General features: G+C 56.4%; 3 protein-coding genes across 7 annotated transcripts in view; 2 read left to right on the plus strand and 1 right to left on the minus strand.

Moving 5' to 3' along the window:
- Ppfia3 (PTPRF interacting protein alpha 3) overlaps window positions 1-7,420 on the plus strand; it is a 26,959-nt gene extending 19,539 nt beyond the window's left edge. The window contains exons 20-30 of one of the 2 annotated variants that reach the window (XM_021656635.2): window positions 120-201; window positions 693-893; window positions 3,076-3,138; window positions 3,301-3,327; window positions 4,316-4,491; window positions 4,827-4,924; window positions 5,367-5,542; window positions 5,623-5,691; window positions 5,875-6,046; window positions 6,316-6,386; window positions 6,540-7,420. In XM_021656635.2, the coding sequence (XP_021512310.1) occupies window positions 120-201; window positions 693-893; window positions 3,076-3,138; window positions 3,301-3,327; window positions 4,316-4,491; window positions 4,827-4,924; window positions 5,367-5,542; window positions 5,623-5,691; window positions 5,875-6,046; window positions 6,316-6,374 (1,123 nt within the window). In that variant the 3' untranslated portion in view covers window positions 6,375-6,386; window positions 6,540-7,420. The remainder of the gene's footprint in view (window positions 1-119; window positions 202-692; window positions 894-3,075; window positions 3,139-3,300; window positions 3,328-4,315; window positions 4,492-4,826; window positions 4,925-5,366; window positions 5,543-5,622; window positions 5,692-5,874; window positions 6,047-6,315; window positions 6,387-6,539) is intronic. The other variant, XM_021656636.2, reaches the window with a different exon arrangement.
- A 97-nt stretch (window positions 7,421-7,517) lies between these two features.
- On the minus strand, window positions 7,518-11,672 carry Hrc (histidine rich calcium binding protein). Its single transcript, XM_021656624.2, has 6 exons — window positions 8,972-11,672; window positions 8,823-8,893; window positions 8,393-8,461; window positions 8,180-8,234; window positions 7,779-7,815; window positions 7,518-7,631 (listed from the first exon to the last, which is right to left on the minus strand). Exons 1-6 carry the CDS (start codon window positions 10,860-10,862, stop codon window positions 7,595-7,597), a joined length of 2,160 nt encoding a protein of 719 aa, XP_021512299.1. The 5' UTR covers window positions 10,863-11,672; the 3' UTR covers window positions 7,518-7,594.
- Window positions 11,673-12,184: 512 nt separating this feature from the next.
- Trpm4 (transient receptor potential cation channel subfamily M member 4) overlaps window positions 12,185-19,655 on the plus strand; it is a 28,432-nt gene continuing 20,961 nt past the window's right edge. The window contains exons 1-6 of one of the 4 annotated variants that reach the window (XR_009590558.1): window positions 12,185-12,319; window positions 12,555-12,625; window positions 17,395-17,569; window positions 17,980-18,160; window positions 18,289-18,452; window positions 18,632-18,815. Coding sequence is in view for 3 of the 4 variants with exons in the window: in XM_021656638.2 (XP_021512313.1) it covers window positions 12,296-12,319; window positions 12,555-12,625; window positions 17,395-17,569; window positions 17,980-18,160; window positions 18,289-18,452; window positions 18,632-18,815 (799 nt within the window). In the remaining variant the exon portion in view is untranslated. The remainder of the gene's footprint in view (window positions 12,320-12,554; window positions 12,626-17,394; window positions 17,570-17,979; window positions 18,161-18,288; window positions 18,453-18,631; window positions 18,816-19,655) is intronic. The other 3 variants (XM_021656638.2, XM_060379317.1, XM_060379311.1) reach the window with 3 other exon arrangements.

Below are 19,655 nucleotides of genomic sequence, written 5' to 3' on the forward strand. Positions count from 1 at the left end.
GGAGGGTGGGTTTACAGAGCATCCCACCTCACTGCACTTTGAGCAGATGCTTTGATTGTGTGCCCCTTTGTGGGCGGTCCACGGGAAGGTTCACAGCTTCCATCTACCTTCTCTGCCAGACATGAACTTCTGGAAGAGGCCTGCCGCCAGGGCCTGCCTTTTGCTGCGTGGGATGGCCCCACCGTGGTCTCCTGGCTGGAGGTACTCTGATACTGGAATGACCTTAGTGTACAGCTACTAATCCACCCCCCACTCAGTTATGTGACTGGAGCTCAGGCTAGCCTCAAACTCATGGCAATCCTCCTGCCTCAGCCTCCTGAATGCTGGGATTATAAACCTGAGCCACCGTGCCAGGCCTTTATCCTCAGCTCTCTGACAGTTGGGCTCTCCAGGGCTGGTTGGCTCTGCCCAACACAAGCCTAGAAGTGGGGTGGATGAGGAGGTCAGTACCCCGGGCTCTAAGGGAAACCACTTCCTTTTCCTTCCACCCATGCCCACTCTATGTGTCTCTTCTGGTCTCTCCCTGTCTCTGGCAACTCGTGTCTGTCTTTCCATCTGTCCCGTCTCTACTCATCCCTCGTCTTCACCCACGTGTCTCTGTGTTCCGCATCTGTTTCTTTGCCTGAGAACTTTCCCCATCTGTCTCTCTTCTCCACTGACTCCTCCACATTCTCGCCTTCCCATGGCCTCAGCTCTGGGTGGGCATGCCTGCGTGGTACGTGGCCGCCTGCCGGGCCAATGTCAAGAGCGGCGCCATCATGGCCAACCTGTCAGACACCGAGATCCAGAGGGAAATCGGCATCAGCAACCCACTGCACAGGCTCAAGCTGCGCCTCGCCATTCAGGAGATGGTGTCTCTCACCTCACCCTCTGCACCCGCCTCCTCCCGCACTGTGAGTGCCTGCCAGTCCACGCCCGCTGCCCGGCCCCGCCCCTCGCTGCCAGCAGGGCCCCGCCCCTCGCTGCCAGCAGGGCCCCGCCCCTCGCTGCCGACTCCTCCCCACGGGTCCTGACTCCAGGTGTCATGAATTCCTTTTTCAGGGGCCATCTCTTCAGGGAGTCTTTGACTTGTTACCCCCACCAAGGCCTCCTTCCTAGAGATTTTGTCACATCCCAGTGACTGCCCAGATGCACAGTTTTCTTTATTTCTCTTGAGACAAGGTCTCATTTAGTAGGGCTGGCTGGCCTGGAATTCACTATGTGACCAGGCTGGGCTTGAACACACAGAGATACCTTCGTCTACCTCCTGAGCCAGGCCTACCGTGCCTACAGTTTTTTTTTCTAAGATGTCTCAAAGGAGCAAACAATTTTCCATACCTGTGTCTGAGGCAGTAGGAAGGCAGTTGAAAGCCAGCCTGGGCTACTGAGTAAGTTCAAGGCCAGCCTGGGCTTTTTTGGTGAGACCTTGCCTTATTCTAAAAAGAAAAAGAGGGCCTGCACATGGGAGAAGAAGAAAATCAACTCCCGTAACTGTCCTCATAGAGTGCCATGACACACACCTAAAATAAACAAACGTTATTTTTAAACATTTTTGGGTTTTCGAGACGGGGTCTCTCTGTCCTGGAACTCACTCTGTAGACAGGGCTGGCCTTGAGCTCACAGAGATCCACCTGCCTCTGCCTCCCAAGTGCTGGGAAAGGTGTGTGCCTCCACCACCCAGCTTCTCTTGGGTTCTTGGGTGTAATTTAAGGACAAGACAAAAGGTTATCCCCTAAAATGCCATCAGCAGATATCTTTTTCTCCTTTGGGCCTCCAAAGCCTTAACACACAGAAGTGTTAATATTATTATTAATTTCATGTGCCCGTCAACCATATGCAATTTTCCCAAAATGTTACTGAAATAAGGTCTCACTTTGAGACTCACTCAGGCTGGCCAGGAGCCCACTGTGATGCTCTTGCCACAGACCACAAGAGTGAGGATCACAATATCATTGTCATTATTTTTTTTGAGAGTGTGTGTCCTAGGGCTTCACACCCCTGGCTCCTGGAGAATGACAGACATCGCCAATGCTAGGCAAGTCCGTAGCCTTCTTACTGTAAGACAGTTTCTCCCTGCGTAGCTCAGACTTGTCTAGCAATCCTGCCTCTGCCTCCCATGTGCTGGGATTACAGGCCTACTCGAGGATGCAGGGCTCACATAGTTACGTACGTATTTTCACTGTGTGCCATTATGGTTCCCAGCACGCATCAGGAGCCAAGTGGTCTGAGTCTCCATAGGCAGTCATGGTGTTGGCAGCAGAAAACCCCATCCTGCTGGCAAGCACCCCTCCCTCTGCTGTGTCTGCTGTTCCCTTCTTGGTCCTCACTGTGTATGACACCAGAGAGGTGACATCAAGGGCACAAGGACACACACACACACACATTTTTAAATATTTATTTTACGTGTATGAATGTTGTAGCTGCATAAATGCATGTGTGAGTGCCTGATGCCTTTGGAGGTCAGAAGAGGCTGCCAGAACCCCGGGCTGTGAGCTGCCGTGTGTGTGCTGGGAACCAAACCTGGATCCTCTGCAGGAGCAACACAGCACACGTTCTTCCTTTTCTTCTTTTTCCAAGACAGGTCTCTCTGTGTAGCTCTGGCCGTCCTGGAACTCACTCTGTACACCAGGCTGGCCTGCCTGCCTTTGCCTCCCTTGCGAGTGCCACCACCACTAAGATCAGTGCAACACTGAGCCATCTCTCCAGCCCCAAATTTTTTAATTAAAATTTTATAAATATATGTATTCACAAATATATATTCACACTATACATGCATACATACATACATGCACATACATACGACCACCACCACAGAGCATGTGAAGGCCAGAGGTTTTCTCCCGCCATGTGGGATAGCACTGGGGTCATCAGGTGTGGTGGCAAGCACCTTTACCTGCTGAGCCAGCTTGCTGGACCTGCCCAGCTCTTTCGCCTCAGCATAGAAGATGCCCAAGACAGGGTCATTTCTTTCCTCTCTCACCTGGGCTTTGAAACCCCAAACAGAATGAGCATAAATAGATGAGTCAGAGTGGGACGATTAGGGGGCCATCTGTATTCTGTGTCTTCTCGCATTCCATAACTCCCGGCGTCCCTCAGCCCACAGGAAACGTGTGGATGACACATGAGGAGATGGAGTCTCTGACGGCAGCTACAAAACCCGTGAGTGCCTCTTGCTGGTGGCCCCGGGGGCGGCACTGTTACTACTGGGTGCGGGGGGATGGGAGGAGTCTGTCTGTCCGTGCATCGTCTGTCCCTTCTGCTCTCCTCTGCCTGTCCCCTTAACCCACCCCTTCTCTTCCCCTCTTCCCACTAACGGGTCAGGAGACCAAGGAGATCAGCTGGGAGCAGGTAGGGGCGCAGGGCGGGCTGGACGCATGACCAGGTTGTGCACGCTGCATGGTCCTCCTCTGTCCCCGCGCCCCTCCCCTTGTCCGAGCATCTCAGTCCCTGCCAGGAGGGGAAGGCCGCAGCGCGGAGCTCAGCTGTGGGCTGGCTCTTAGTGGCTTGGTGGGAGTCAAAGCGGAAGCCCTCAGCGTCCACCTCCAGCCTGGGGCACGACCTTTCCGTGGTGGTGGGTTGCTCGGGAGCTGGGGACTGTGGGATTGCTGGAACTGGAGGGAACTGTTGGCGGTGCAGGGTTTGTATTACTGTTGGGGAACAGGGCTGGTCGCACTGTTCAGTGGCCCAAGTGTTAGCTGTGCTTGTCATGGTGGCAGTGAAATGGGCCAGGCAAGGAAGGGGTGGGAGGACACAGCTGCCTGGAGAAGAGAGATGCTGGATGCCTGGCTTCCCGGGGTTGGAAGGTCCAGGTTGGGCTGAGGCCTGTTTCCTGGCCCTAAATCTGCAAAAGACTTTGGGCCTGTCTCACAGCTTTGTCCTAAACTAGACTGCTTGGACCAGTATTTTCTCAGTGGTGTAGGAGAGTGATAGTCCCTGGCTGGCCAGAGAGCCTCGCTGGAGTCCAGACCTTGCAGATGTAATCATGCTCAGGCTGGATGCAGGGCTGGGGGCAGCTGGCGGAGCCCTCGCCTAGAATAGAGTCTCAGTTTCCAGCACCAACCTGGAGTGGGGGAGCACACCTGTAAGGCCAGCACTCAAAAGGGTGGAGGCAGGCGGCTCTAGAGTTCAAGGTCATCCTCAACTTCACCGCAAGTTTGGGGTTAGCCTGGGCTACATGACACCCTGAGCTGGTCCTTTGTCCCCCACGGTGGGGCCATATTGTTCTGTGGTGGGGACAGAACTAATATGGGTTGGGGACTGAATTCTATCCTTTCCCTATACATATGGGAAGGGACAAGAGGGCCTGACCCCCTCCCTCACCTGCCCATGGTCCCAGATCCTGGCATATGGCGACATGAACCACGAGTGGGTGGGGAATGACTGGCTGCCCAGCCTCGGGCTGCCCCAGTACCGAAGCTACTTCATGGAGTCGCTAGTTGATGCTCGGATGTTGGACCACCTGAACAAGAAGGAACTTCGAGGCCAGCTCAAGATGGTGGACAGCTTCCACAGGTGGGGGCTGCCTGGCCTATGGGAACAGCCCAAGGGAGTACACCCCTAGAGAGGCTTGGGCAGTGGGAAATTCCATGCCATTTTCTTGGTGCTCCTTGAACTCAGAAGGTGGTCCATAGGGAAACTGAGATCTGTTGTGGTCCTGGTGACCTGGTTCTTGGGAGGCGAGAGGATTGCAAATTTGAGGTTAGCCTGGACTACATACTTCAAGGCTAGCCCAGGAAACTTAGTGAAACCCTGTCTCAAAATTTAAAAGTAAAAAAATAGAGATTTCAGAGAGAGAGAGAGTGTCCATGGGAAGGCTCCTAGGTGACTCAGTTTCCCTCACTGCTCAGGGTTAGTCTGCACTATGGTATCATGTGCCTGAAACGGCTCAACTATGACCGGAAAGACCTGGAGCGGAGGAGGGAAGAGAGCCAGACTCAGATCAGAGGTGAGGTCCTGTGGGGAGCAGGCGGAGAGGCAGGCTCGGGGGAGGAGGGGAAGCCAGAGGAGCCAAGAGCTACTGGAAATAGCTCTTGGAAAGAGCGGCCACCACGGGGCGGTGGCCAGAGAATAAAGTTGAATGTGGAGTTATGCGCCAGACTGGCTGGGTCTGGCCACTGGAGTGCGCCATTCTACAAGGGGTGGAGCCAGGAGCGGGGCTTGGCCGAGAGAGAATAAACCTGCTCACCAGGAGGCGCTGTTTCCACAATGAGTAGGACCAGCGCGGCCGCGTGGGTAGGGGAGAAAAATGGAAGCCACAGGCCTAACTAGCCAGTTCCATAGATGAAGAATGGACTCTTGGCTAGTAAAGGAAGTGAGGGTGGCGTTAGGCTAATACGGCAGGACTGGTCACTAGCAGGTGCACAGTTAAGAGTCCCTTTCATCCCCAGACGTGATGGTGTGGTCCAACGAACGGGTCATGGGTTGGGTGTCTGGTCTCGGCCTGAAGGAATTTGCTACGAACCTCACCGAGAGCGGGGTGCACGGCGCGCTGCTCGCTCTGGACGAGACCTTCGACTACTCCGACTTGGCCCTGCTTCTGCAGATACCGACGCAGAACGCACAGGTGAGCCGCGGCTGGCCGGGGCGCGCTGGGCTCCCGCCTGCGCGCTCCGCCCGGGCCACTACCCTCTCCTCCTCCTCCAGGCCCGGCAACTGCTGGAGAAAGAATTCAGCAACCTCATCTCCCTAGGCACAGACCGAAGGCTGGACGAGGTGGGCGTGGCGACGGCTCTGACACGGCCTCCCGGTTGCACCTAAAAGCCTGCGGTGAAGGGGTGGGGCTTGGTCTTGCCAGCCAATCGCGGTTGGAGGCTGAGCTAGCCGGGGCGTGGTTAACGCAGAGGGCTGGAGAGGGAACTTGTGCTCCCTTACCTTGGGCTCCTGTCGTACCACTAGGACAGTGCCAAGTCCTTCAGCCGCTCCCCATCCTGGAGGAAGATGTTCCGGGAGAAGGACCTCCGGGGTGTAACCCCCGATTCGGCCGAGATGTTACCCCCCAACTTTCGCTCAGCGGCAGCAGGAGCCCTAGGCTCCCCCGGGCTCCCACTCCGCAAGCTGCAGCCTGAAGGTAGAGGCCTCTCAAATGTGGCAGTCCAGACCCTGTTCACTGGGGCAGCCTTCCCTCTGGTCTATCCTGGGCTACAGAGGAGTGCGTTCAAGACAGCCAGGGCAGCTCAGTGACACGGTCTCAGGAAGTGAAAAGATGCGGGGGGACGCGGGGTGCGGCCCAGCGGGGGTGTTTGACTAGCCGCGCCGGGGCCCTGCTTCCACTCTCCGGTGCCGCGGAGTGGGGGGAGCCGGGGCGGCCCCAGGCTGACCCGCTGCCGCTCTCTCTAGGCCAGACTTCTGGGAGTTCACGGGCAGACGGTGTTTCCGTGCGGACTTACTCCTGCTAGTGTGCGCCTCAGGTGAGGACTCCGCCAGTGACTGTCAGGGCTCAGGGTGGTGCAGCGGGGACCCGGGATGGCGGCCCGTGGACTGCCTGGCCTCCACGCAAGCGACCTCACCCCCGCCCGGATGAAGACCCTTCCGAAGGCCGGGCCGTTTTCCCTCCTTTCCAGTGTCTGGTCTGGACGGCGGCGAGGGAGCTCGCAGCGGGCTGCCCGTCTATACGCCCGGGGTCCGCGTTCCCGCCTCCCAGACGGACTGGGCCTGGACCAAACCCCGGGAAATGCACTGAGAAGGGGGCAGAAGAGGACGGGAAGAACGCCCACCCCGGACTTCCGCCTCCCTTCTCTCTGCTTTGTAATTTATCGATCCGTCGCGGCCGGGAGCCCGGCGCCCGGCGCCCGGCGCCCGCGGACAGGGGCGGGGCTTCCCTCTCGGGCCGCATGCGGGAGAGGCCACCCCTCCCCTTTCTATTGCCCGGCCGCGGGGCCCACGTCTTCCTTCTTCGTCCGCTCGGAGGCGAGGGGAGACTCGCTGCTACCAGCCTCGCCCCCCGTGCCCCGCTGCGTCTCGTCGCCAGTCCTCGGGGTCATCTGCAAGCGGGGTCCCCTGTCCCTCCTCCCGTGTCTCGTGTCCCCCGGGGCCTCCCCGCCCCCGTGCTATGGCGGTGTCTGTGCCCAAGGGTCAGGGACGCAGCACTGCGTTCCCGTTTCCCCTCCGGCTCCGGGGTTTGCATGGGAAAATCCCTCTGTCAACTATGCCGCTGGGCGAAGCGGCCTGGGGAGAGGACAGACGGACAGCGGGCAGCCCCACCCGACTCCCTGCCCGAGACTCCCGGTCGGCCTCCCCGCTCCAGGCGTTACTCAGTGATCACGGGTAAAGACCTACTGTTTCAAAAGCCCTGGTGGTGACCAGACTTTTTTTGAGACGGGGTCTCACTTTGTAGTCCTGGCTGGCCTGGAACTCACCACGTAGACCAGGCTAGCCTGGAACTCACAGAGATCCGCCTGCCTCTGCCTCTGCACTGAGATTAAAGGTGTGTGCCACCACTCCAGCTTTTGTTTGCAAGATGTTAAGAACCCAAACCAGCCACCTCTGGAGTCAAGGAGCCCAGGCTGAGGCCTCCCGTGCCCCATGTCTCCCCAGGACACACTCCACGCCGGACACTGGTGCTTCCAGGAGCACATTTATTCAGAGAAATAGACGCAGCTCCTGTGAGGTGGCCAGATCAGGGCTCTGGAGTCTCCAGCATGTCAGCCAGGGCTCTGGACAGGAGGACACGGAGGTTAGCTAGCCAGTGCCTGGAGCCGCGTACTGCGCAGGACACTGTCCATTTTAACTCCCACGGGCCAGCCCTTCTCTAAACGGGTCCCTTGAGCTGCACCGTCACCCAGCCAACCCCACACACTTACTGATACAGGGAGGAGGAGACGTAGTCGATGTAGCTTCCTGTGAGGGAGCAGAGAGAGGTGGGCGGTAGGGAGCGCTCCGCGCAGACATGCGGTGCGGCGCCCACTGCCTCAGCCTGAATCACACCCCCTTCCTGCTTTGGACCCTCGGCTTCTCAGGCAGCCCCACCCCCGCCTCTATTTACTTTGGCCCCACCCACTTCCAGGACTACCCTTCAACTCAGATCAGATCCTGCCCACAGGACCTTTGCCATGGTCACACACCCCTACCCCACCCATGCAACCCCACCCCACAGCCGTGGATCACAGCTCGGGTTGGCTCCAGCCCCCACCCACTTTTAGGGTTCACTTTGCTGGGCCCTGTTTCCTCTGTGCGTGTCGGCTCCTCCCTCTTTGCTGCTCACCTGGAGTGCAGAGGGTTTCACAGACCAGAGGGCAGAGGTAGCAGAACTGGCAGTGCTGAGGAGGGAGAGAGCTGGTCAGGGGCTCAGTCAGGGACAAGAGGAAGGACCGCCCAGGGCCTGAGGCTAGGTGAGGGTCATACAGGAAGGAGGCTTGGTTGCTCCCGTTCCCGGCCATCTTAGTACCTGAGCTTAGAGCCTCTGGGGAGGTCTCACCTGACATTGGTCACAGTGTTCCCCCATGTTCTCCTCATCACAGTGACAGCTCTCACATTCAGTACATCGCTGGGAACAGGAAGAGCCTGATTAGAGGAGCCCCCAGGCCGCAGTCCCTCAGGAGAGGAGCACTTCCTCTGTTGACTTCTTTGTCTGAACTCAGAGTCCCCCTGGGGACCCTCCCTGGTGTCCTATCTCAAGACAACCCCAAGGGACCCACTCACCCGTTAGCACCTGCCTGTCACAGAGCCTGGTGGCTGACCCTCATCTGGAGACCCAAACTTCTCATCGCCCCAGAGTCCCCACCCCCAGCTTCTGGTCTCCATCTTGTTCTGGAAACATTTGTTTCCTCCTGCTCCTCCCCCCTCCAGGCTCAGCGTCTTCTGTGCCACCCCAGGGCGTGCAGGGCAGACCTTGGCTAGGGACCTACATTGCAGAAAGAGCAATAGCCACACAAGGACCCTGGCTGGTAGTTCTCATACTCCTGGGCATCCTGCTGACCTGTGGGGACAGGAGGGCAACAGTGATTCCAGTTGGCTGACGCTGCCTTCCCCACCCCCATAGAGCCAGGTCACTTACCTGTGACCTCATGGCTCTCCTCCTCACTGGAACCTTCTCTGGATACCTCCCTCCCAGCCAGTGGGTTTGGGATGATGGTGAAAGGTAGCAGGTTTTCTTCCAGGATCTCCTCATCCTCGTCCTCGTCCTCATCCCCATCCTCCTCCTTCTGCTTCCTGTGGTGGCTCAGTGGAGTTGAAACCTCAGCCCTGTCTCTCCTGCTTTCTTTCTCATCATTTTCTTCCTCTTCCTCTTCTTCCTGGCTCATGGGGAGGCCATGACCCTCCTCCTCTTCCTCCTCCTCCTCACTGTGGGTTTCTTCTCTCTGCACTAAGTCTTCATCTTCTTGAGAGGTGTGGTCATCTTCCTTCCCTGATTCTCCAGAAGCAGCCCCCATAGGCTGTGGGGGCTGATGACCAGTCTCAGCTTGGACAGATTCTATGTGTCCCTGCCTGGTCCATTCATCTTGATCTTGTAGCCCGTGGCTGGGGTCCTTATGGCCAAACTCAGCAGAAATGTCCTCATCTGCATCCCTGGAAGCTCTGTGGTGGTGATGGCCAGGGACTTCTGCCATATCATCTTCTAGGAAGTCCTCCTCCTTGTCAGAACTGTGGCCTTGGGGTTGGTGGCTTGCAACATGGTGGCTGAACTTTATTCTCGTTTCCTCTCCTCTGTTCTCACGTCCAAGACCATGGTGAGCATGTCTGGGAGACTGGTGCCAATGTTCAGTGGATACAGCCTCATCTTCGTCATCCTCATCTTGGTGGCTTTGGCGGCCATGGCTGGGAACATGATGGTAGTCCTCATCTGAATCATCCTCATCATCTTTCTTCTGATGGCCTCTGTGTCTGTGGGCTTGGTGCACATGCTCAGTGGAGTCATCATCACCACCATCATCACCATCATCATCATCATCATCTTCATGGCTTCCGTGTCCATGCCTGGAGACATGAAAATGATCTCCAGCTGACACATCCTCATCTTCCTTCCTGTGGCCTTGGATCTGGTGCTCAGTGGAGTCTTCTTCTTCTTCTTCTTCTTCTTCTTCTTCTTCTTCATGGCCTTGGTGGTTCTGTGCCTGGTGTCCATATTCACTGGAGTCATAATCTTCATCATCATCTTCATCTTCTTGGCCTCGAAGTCTGTGGCTGTGGGCATGATTGTCTTCAGCTAAGTCACCATTGTCTTCCTCTTCATGGTGCTGATGTCTATTAGCTTGGTGTCCATACCCAGCAGAGTCACCATCTTCATCACCATCTTCATCTTTGTGGCCTTGGTGCCTGTGTCTGTGTGCATGATGGAGTTCATCTGAATCCTCCTCATCTCCTTCCTTTGAGTGGACCTTATCATCTGAGTCTTCCTCCACATCCACCCTCTCTTCCTCTTCTCCATCATCATCTTCCCCTCCGTGGACATGCCTGGTGATGTGATGGTGATACTCCCTGGAGACAATGCCATCCTCATCCTCATCTTTATGGTTGTGGTTCCTCTTTCTTGAGAAGTGGTTCCCAGGCTCTTCTGAGTCCCCTAAATCTCCATTGTCATGGTCTCCATGCCCATGCACTGGCCTAACACGCCCTCTGAAGACCTCTTCAGACACATTCTCCTCTCCAGCCTCATGGCCAGGGTACCTGTGGTCTTGGAGCTGTTGGTCATATTCCCTGGAGAAATCTTCTTCCTCTCCTCTGTGATCTTTGTCCTTCTCACCTTGGTGGCCCCCATGGCTGTGGATGTGGTGGCCAAACTCAGTTGACATGTCCTCTGGGGACCCAGGGATGCCTGCATTGTTGTTCCAGTTGCCAAGACCCAGCCCAGCCCCTCTCAGCTCCTGGGCCACCACTGGAGGGACCAGAAGGGTGGTCGCTGTGGCCCAAAGGAGACAAGAACGCAACCATGGCCCCTGGAAGCCCATGGGGACGTTTAGCAGCTGAACTTCTACCAGGCGTGGCTCCAGCTGCCTCTGGTGGGTCCTTATGCCTTTTTGCTTTGACTCTTAGGTTGTCTCTCTTTTGTAGTATCTCTCCTACTCTCTGTCTGTCTTCCTCAGGTCTTGGATGCCCCTCTGAGGATGTCCCCTTTGGAGCTATGACCCTAGTTCCAGGACCTCCCTTCCCACTGCTGGGCCAATGGGGTCTGTCCCCTCCCCTCCTTGTGGCTAAATTTATCCTCAGCCTAAGTTATTCTGGTCTCTCTCCCTGCCTGCCCCTCCCCTCCTGCTCCTCTGGCTCAGGACTGGGTGGTGGAGGGGTCTTCATGGCCAGGAAGGGGCAGGGACTTGCAAGCTCAAGTTTGGTATCTTTCACACAAAGGCTAGACTTTTGGAGTGTTATGCTGGAAAAGCCTGGGGCGCTGGGAGAGGAGGAGTCTGTATAGGAGCAGGGGGACCTCTGCAATGCAAGAATTGTGAAGAATGCGCAGCCGGAATGGGACAGTTGGTGTCAGAGTGGATGTCATGCAGAGGCTGTGAAAGACAGTGAAGGAGTCCTGTCCCCAACACCCCATGACCTCCTGTCCCTGGAACTCAGATCTGGGGGCAGGGGAACAGGCCAGGGCTATAAATACAACAGGGGGGAGGGTGCTGGGGGTTCAGGTTACTAGGCCCCAGCTGTCCCCATCTGAGGGACTTGGCAGGAGACAGATGTCACTGCTTTCTGAGGGCCGGTATAGGCCACCCAGCACTTGCCACCATACCCATGTTTTTTGGGTTTTTGTCCTTTATGAGTCAAGCTCCTCCCCCCATTATAGGCACTTGCTCAGGGTCCCTGTTCCTTCCCAGGATTCTGACCACCACCACCCTCCGCACCCAACTCTTACTGTGCTCTTCCCTGCTCTCTTCTGGTCTGTCTCAGTGTCTCTCTGATTCTGGGACTCTGTCTCCTGCCCTCTCTCTCTTTGCATCTCTTTCCGCCTCTGTCTCTGGGTATCTCATTCTCTCTCTATAACTTTGTCCTCCCTTTCTGGGTCTCTGTCCCCTTTTCTTTCTCTGGGTCCCTCTCTTAGCTTCTCTCTCCGTCTCTCTCTGGGTCTTTCTCTGAGTCTCTGTTTCTCTGAATGAATTGTCCCGTGTGCGTGTGTGTGTGTGTGTGTGTGTGTGTGTGTGTGTGTGTGTGTCGGCCTCCTTTCTTCCTCCGCTGGCTCTGTCCTCTGAATCTCGGTCTTTCGTGTCCCCACCCCTGGCTCAGCCGCAGTCTGTCCCTCCTCCGCATCCGCCCTCTCCCCGCCTTCCGTGACGTGTTCCCCGGGACTCCCCGCCCCAGGCTGGGCAGCGAAGTTGCGGATCCGGTTCGGTCGGGCGGGTCGGCGGCTGGAGGAAATACAAGGAGCCCCTGGGGCTGCGGCGGCAGCATGGTGGGGCCGGAGAAGGAGCAGGTATCGCGGGGCTGGGAGTGAGCGGGGTTCAGAGGCGGCGCCAGCCCCGCCGATCCGGGTCGGAGGTAGCGGGCGCTGGGCCAGGAGTTCCCAGGCTGAGGGGGCTTGGGGTCCCGGCTGAGCCCGCGGTTGGACACTGGAGCTCCCGAGGGTGTCCCAGGAGGCGGCGGTGGTGTCTTCGAACCCCGAGGTCTGACCGCGGCCCCCGCCCTGCCCTTCTTATTCTGGGTCTCAGAGCTGGATCCCTAAGATCTTCAGGAAGAAGGTGTGCACGACGTTTATAGCGGACCTCTGCGAGGATGCGGGGTGAGGCTTCGCGGCTGGGTTTCGCGGGCCCTGCGGGCTGCAGGCAGGCCCCGCCCCCCAGTGGACTCGCCCCCCTGGACGCACACAAGGCTGTCCACCGCAGACAGACCCTCCCCTGCCCACCGCAGAAGGCCTTGGTGCACAGACAGGCCCTGCCCAGCACTCAGGCCCCGCCCACCAAGGACATTCCCGCCCTCACCTCAGACAGACCCTGTCCCCCTTCTGGGCTACCCTGCCTAGGGCACACCCAGGGTTCTGCCTTTCCCCCTAGCTGGGGGGGAGGGCGGGCATGTAAACCCCTTTCAGGGACCCATCCTGTGTCTTGTGTCTCGTCTGTGTGTCTGTCTCTTGTGTCACTTTGTCTGCTTCGGCGTTCCGTGTCATCTGTCTGCGCATCCCGGCTCAGCGAGCGTAGCCCGGCCACCCTGCCAGCCTTACAGAGTTCTGCAGCTCTGGGATAGTGATTCCCTTCTTGGGCCGCGCTTGTCACCTGGGCACAGAACAGCTCCGCCCTCCTGGGTTGCTGTGCACCCTAAACAAGGTCACTTTGGGACGTTTCTGGAACCCTGCCCACCACCTAATAAACACCCGGAAATATCTGCTGCTCTCGTGAGGAGAGGGCAATTACGGCTGCCCGCGCGGCGCCCCCACGGGACTTAGTCTCCGCAGCTGGGTTCAGCTTTAAATCAGTTCTCAGGTGGTCTTTGGTCTGGGGCGGTGTCATCTGCATAGTGTGCCTTTGTCAGGCGCCTGCTGTCCAACCACTGTGGGACAGGAAAATATTATGCGAATAAACATAGATACTGGCTTACTGGTGGGTCTGGCCAAGGGCCACAGACGGGGTGGCTGAAGTGAGGGGGAGGAAACGAGCTGGCGGGATGCAAGTGTCACTGGAAAGATGCTGGAAGGTGGCTCTGGGCCTTGGAACTGCATGTTCGAAGTCCGCCCTAATGACAGCTTGGCGTGGCTTGAAAGCAGAGTTCAGGGTGCAAAGAATGTTGTTCTGTTGAGAAGGGCTGGTGCCAGACTGTGGGTACTCGGAGGCCTCCCTGAGTGTGGTTGTCGGGGGCTGGGTAGGCTCTCTGGGGGTGAGCTGTGGTAGGGTGAACAGGAGTTCGGGATGCTGAGAGGAGGCTGGGCACCAGTGCTCATGGGTAGGTGGCTTCTGGGCATGCCTTCTGGAGACCAGAGTGATGACCAAGATGGTGCCGCCCTTTTGTGTGCAAGCTACAGGGAGAAATTGAAACCATGGAAGCAGATGAGAGGAATGCAGAAACTGCCCTCCCTTTCCTGCCCTTCCCCTACTTCCTCCTTACACCTGAGGGCTCAGGTTGCAGGTCAGTGGTAGCACACGGACTTAGCATTTGTTGGGTTCCATTCCCAGGACCAAAACCCAAACCAAGAAACTTGCCAGGTATGTCAATAGAGGCACATGCCTGTTTTTCGTTCTAGCATTCAGGAGCCTGAATGCTAGAATTCAGGAGCAGGCAGAGGCTCACTGCAGTTCTGAGAGCAACCTGGGCTACAGAGGCAGACCTTATCTTTAAAAAAATAAATAAAATAACAGCACCAAAAAGCAAGCAGGGGCTAGAGATGTGGCTTGGTGGTTAAGACCACTGGCTGCTCGCTTCCCAGCACCCACGAGACAGCTCACAACCACCTTTAACTCCAGGTCCAGGGGATCTGACCCCTCTTTAAACCTCTGCAGGCACTGTGCATACGTGGTAGACAGACACACATGCAGGCAAATGCTCACACACAAAATGAAAAAACAAAACAAAAACCCAACAAAACCCCCTCACCTCTCTGAGTATCTTCAAGACAAACGTTAGCAGTTAGCACCCACCTTCTTTCTCCAGAAGCGTCCTAACTGTCTCTCTTGGCCCCTGGAGGCTTTGGGCTAGAGTATCATGAAAGGCAGCCAGGACACTGGCATGGTTCTCGTGTGCTCTGAGGGCAGCAAAGGGAAAAGAAAGCCACCTGGGGGTTGGGCTACAGCTTTGAGGAGAGGGAGGATCAGGCCAAGATTTCCGGAATGAGCGCATTTCATGGTGGCCAGGTACCCTCTGACAGTGAGATAACACTTGAATGGAGCCATTGTGCCACACACACAGAGCAAAGGCGGCAGGAGGCAGGCAGGCCAAGAAAGCTTGCCGGCATCATAGGACCAGAGCGCACTTTCTTCTGTGATGGCGAGGATCCTTGTCCATATGAGTATGGTGACCAGTGCTGATACGAACTGTGTGACCAGAAACTGTTTTTCTCTTGATTTAATTTTGTGTGTGCTCCTGAGTACAGGTGCAGATGTGTGCATGAGCACACATAGAGGACAGAGGGCAGCTGGGTGCCTTGTTTTCTAAGACAGTGTCTCTCACTAGCGTGGGATGGCTGGGCTAGCCTCACAGAACCCCCTGTAGTGCTGGGATTACAGTTGTGCAGCACCCCGCCATGCTTGTGGGTCCTGGGGACAAACTCAGGTCCTGATGCCCCCAAGGCAAGCACTTTCTCCCCCAGGGTTTGCTTTAAGTCAGTAGGTCAGGTTATAAGGAGCCCGTGTGGATTACAGAAGGCTGGCAAGGTGCTCTCATGCACAAGTTTTGACTAAAGGAGTAGAGGGACTTAGGGGTTCAAGAATGAGGTTCAGATGGGTAAGGGGGGGAGACTGAGGCATGCCAGGGTCCCCTAGCACTAGAGATGGAGTAGGTTGTGTCCGTTACTGTAGCTCTGGGAAGACAACAGACCGTAGGTGTGGACCTGCTGCGTTTCCTATGCATGACCAGTGACATGGCCTTCACCACATCACCTGGCCCTTACACCAGGTGCACACTGAGGCGAGCTCATCATGCTAGCACCCAGGTGTTCAAAACCAGCCAAAGCTAGTTTTAGAGCAGTGTGGGCTCTGAAAAAGCAAGAGTTAGAAGGGTGCCGGGTTGGCTTAGAGGTTAGGAGCCCTGGTTGCTCTTGCAGAGGACCTGAGCTCAGTGCCCAGCACCCCGCAACCATCTGTAACTCCAGTTCCGCAGGATTCAACACGCTCTTCCAGCCTCCATGGGCATCATGCACGGGTGTGGTGCGCTGGCATGTACAGAAGCAAATAGTCACACATATAAAAGATAAATATATTTAAGAAAACAAAATCCCGAGGGCCTGGGGCTGCATGGCTCAGTTGTTACTGGAATGCTTACCTGGTATGCGCTCAATCTGGGATCTGTCCATAAAATAAGCCAGATATGGCAGCGCACACCCGTAATTCCAGAACTCTCAAGGCTGAGGCAAGAGAATCAGAAATTTGAAGCAAAAAGAAAAATTTGGGATTAGCTTTGGCTATAGAAAGTTTGAGGCCAGCCTGAGCTACTGAGAGCCCATGTCAACCCCGCCCCCAAGCCCCATTCCCACATCAGTAGTTCACTTAGCTTCTGAAACTTCAAGTGAGGCCACTATTTGAATTTCTTCCAGAATCAGGCCAAGGAGAATTAGCTACATTTCCCCCCAAGTCCCTGCACCTTCTTGGAAGCTAACATGACAGTCACCGGAGTAGCAAGGGATAATTGCACATTTATAATTTTTAAATATTCATTTTTGCTCTTTTTTGAAATTTTTATTTATTGTACCTGTATGGGCATTTTGCTGGTGTGTGTGTGTGTGTGTGTGTGTGTGTGTGTGTGTGTGCGTGTGTGCGCGCGCGCACGCGCGCGCGCGCGCGCACACGCGCAGGGATATATGGTGCCCGAGAAGGCTAGGAGAGAGCATCGGGTCCCCTGGGCATGGCTGTGAGCCGCCTTGTGGGTGCTAGGAATCCAACTTGGGTGCTCTCTGAATACACTCTTAACCACTGAGGCATCTTCCCAGGCCACTGTGTCCTTAGAGGAAACCATTCCACCTGGGAAGACCAGAAATGAAAACTGTCATGTTGCCTGTTTCTTAGCATGAGAAGGAAAGCAGCAGGGAAGGGAGGGTAGCGGGATACGGTGAACAGAGAATAAAGCGACCCAACCTTCCAACTAAGGCCTGGGCCCAGCTGCTGGCTCCTGCCCGCCTTTCTGCCTGAGACAAGCTGACAGACAGGCCGGCACCGGGCACAGCAGCCTCCCCGCAGTCAGGGAACTCTGAAAAAGGAGCGACTTTTCCGCTGTGCAATTCTAAGTTATTTAAGGCTCTGTTTGGAGTTCATGCAGCCCATCTCCAGCTGGGGCCTGTTGCTATCCTCACTTCAGGAGACACTGATTTTCTTGGCTCCTCTGAGTTCCGTGGAGCTGTTACTATCTTTGTGTTGGAGGAAATTCAGTCTCAGAGAAGTGAAGATGCACAGTGGCCTCAGCCTTCGCTACCGAAAACTTTCTTTTCTTTCTTTTTTTTTTGAGACAGGGGTTCTCTGCACAGCCCTTGAACTCCGTCTGTAGACCAGGCTGCCCTCAAAGCTTCAAACTAGGGATTAAAGGCGTGTACTACCACGCCCAGCTTGTTTGTGGCTGAGTCGTTCCTTAAAATTTCTTTCTCATGATGGATGTCATCTTCTGGGGCTTGGCTGTGGCTATTCTGATCCTTCTGATCCTGCAGGCCTGTGTTCCCTGTCCTGCTTATTTGGGATGGAGCTTGACTATTAGGGGCCCCTGCCTCAGTTTCTCCTCCAGGCAGTCAAAGCCTGTGCTGGGTTTACGATAGACGCTTTCTTTGGGGATGCAGGGTCGGTGTGGATGGGATATGGACATTTGTACAGGTTGGAGTCAGTGGGTACACCTAGGGTTCATGCTCTACCCTCATGCCCCCAGAGGGACCTTGTGCCAGTGTGGGCAGCCTCGGGACGCCCACCCGTCCGTGGCCGTGGAGGATGCCTTTGGGGCAGCCGTGGTTACGGAGTGGAGCAGTGATGAGCACACTACCGAGAAGCCCACGGACGCCTACGGGGACCTGGACTTCGTGTACTCTGGCCGCAAACTCAGCAACGTGAGGCCTGCATGTCCGGGCCGCCGGGCTGGGTGGGGCTGGGACAAGGCTGAATGACTCTCCCCACTGGCCCACCCTGTCTTGGGGTGCCTCTGCCTAAGTGTCTGTCCCTCTCTCTCTCTAGGTCCTTGCTGCCTCCCGGTCTGTCTGCCCTCTCTCCTAGGCCTCTGTAGGCTTCTCTCTGGGCCTGTCCCCTGCTGTCTCTGTCTCTCTGGGTCTGTCCCCTGCTGTCTCTGTCTCTCTGTCCCCATGTGTCTCATCCTCCTGTGTCCACAGTTCCTCTGGCTGTCTGCCCTCTCTCCTAGGCCTCTTCGGGCTTCTCTCTGGGCCTGTCCCCTGCTGTCTATGTCTCTCTGGGTCTTCCCCCTGCTGTCTCTGTCCCCACGTGTCTCACCCTCCTGTGTCCGCAGTTCCTCCGGCTGTCTGACCGCACGGATCCGGCCACCGTGTACAGTCTCGTCACTCGCTCTTGGGGCTTCCGTGCCCCAAATTTGGTGGTGTCCGTGCTGGGGGGCTCGGGGGGCCCCGTGCTCCAGACCTGGCTGCAGGACTTTCTGCGTCGTGGGCTGGTGAGAGCGGCCCAGAGCACAGGTGACCACAGGGACTGGGGACTGTGTTCCCTCGGCCTCGAACCCACTTTCCCTGGCTGGAGGGCATTGCTTCCGTTTGCAGGCCTTTGTCTCACTGTCTCTACGCTGTCCCTCCCTCGTCCGACATAGGGGCCTGGATCGTCACAGGAGGATTGCACACAGGAATAGGCCGACACGTGGGTGTGGCCGTGAGGGACCACCAGACAGCCAGCACCGGGGGCAGCAAGGTGGTGGCCATGGGTGTGGCCCCCTGGGGTGTGGTCCGGAACAGAGACATGCTGATCAACCCCAAGGTGGGAATGGGGTTCAGGATGAGGCCCTGACCCGAAGTGCTGGTCTGAGGGAGGAGGCTGGGAAGGAGGGCTGGGGAAGACCCTTGCGTCTGAGGGAGGGTGTCGGGGACTGGTCCTCCAGCCTGTGGGGGAGCGCCCTGTCCCTTCTAAAGGACTTCTTTGTCTGGCATGGTCCCCAGGGCTCATTCCCTGCGAGGTACCGCTGGCGAGGGGACCCTGAGGACGGAGTCGAGTTCCCCCTGGACTATAACTACTCAGCTTTCTTCTTGGTGGATGACGGCACCTGCGGCCGCCTGGGTGGTGAGAGCCGCTTCCGCCTTCGGTTTGAGTCCTACGTGGCCCAGCAGAAGACTGGAGTGGGAGGTAGGTGGGATGAGTGGTCAGACCAGCACACTGGACCCCGCTGGCCAGGTGTGGCCAGGACTGCACAGCTTTCCTCCCTTAGGAGTCTTGTCCAAGCCAGGCATGGTGGCGCACACCTGTAATCCCAGCACTCAGGGAGGCAGAGGCAGATGAATTTCTCTGAGTTTGAGGCCAGCCTGGTCTACAAAGCAAGTCCAGGACAGCCAAGGCTACACAGGGAAACCTTATCTTGAAAAACTGAAAAAGAAAAAAAAAAGAAAAAGAGTCTTGTCCATGTTGGGTGTGGGGGCACAGACCTTTAATCCCAGACCTTGGAGGCAGAGGCTGGCAGAGTTTGTGAGTCCCTGCCTCTGCCTCCCTGAGTGCTGGGATTAAAGGCATACGCCACCACGCCTGGCCCCAGCACCCACCCACAGCTCACAACTGCCTGTAACTCTAGCTCTAGGGGACTCAGATCCCTCTCTGGCCTCCTTAGGCGTGTCACTCATAGGCACATACACATAGAGACACACATACACAACAGTTTTTAAAAATTGGTTTTACAGCTGGGTGCGGTGGCACACGCCTGTAATGCCAGCACTAGGGAGGCAGAGGCAGATTAATTTCTCTGAGTTCGAGGCCAGCCTAGTCTACAAAGCAAGTCCAGGACAGCCAAGGCTACACAGAGGAACTCTGTCTTGAAAACCCATCATCCCAGTACTTGAGAGGCAGGGGAATCTTTGAACTTGAGGCCAGCCTGTGTAACAGAGTGAGTTCCAGGACAGCCAAGGCTACACAGAGAAACCCTGCCTCAAACAAACAAATAAATAAATTAGTTTTAAGAAAACAAAAAAGGTAAAA

The sequence above is a fragment of the Meriones unguiculatus genome, chromosome 1, assembly GCF_030254825.1.
Source record: "Meriones unguiculatus strain TT.TT164.6M chromosome 1, Bangor_MerUng_6.1, whole genome shotgun sequence".
NCBI lineage: Eukaryota > Metazoa > Chordata > Mammalia > Rodentia > Muridae > Meriones > Meriones unguiculatus.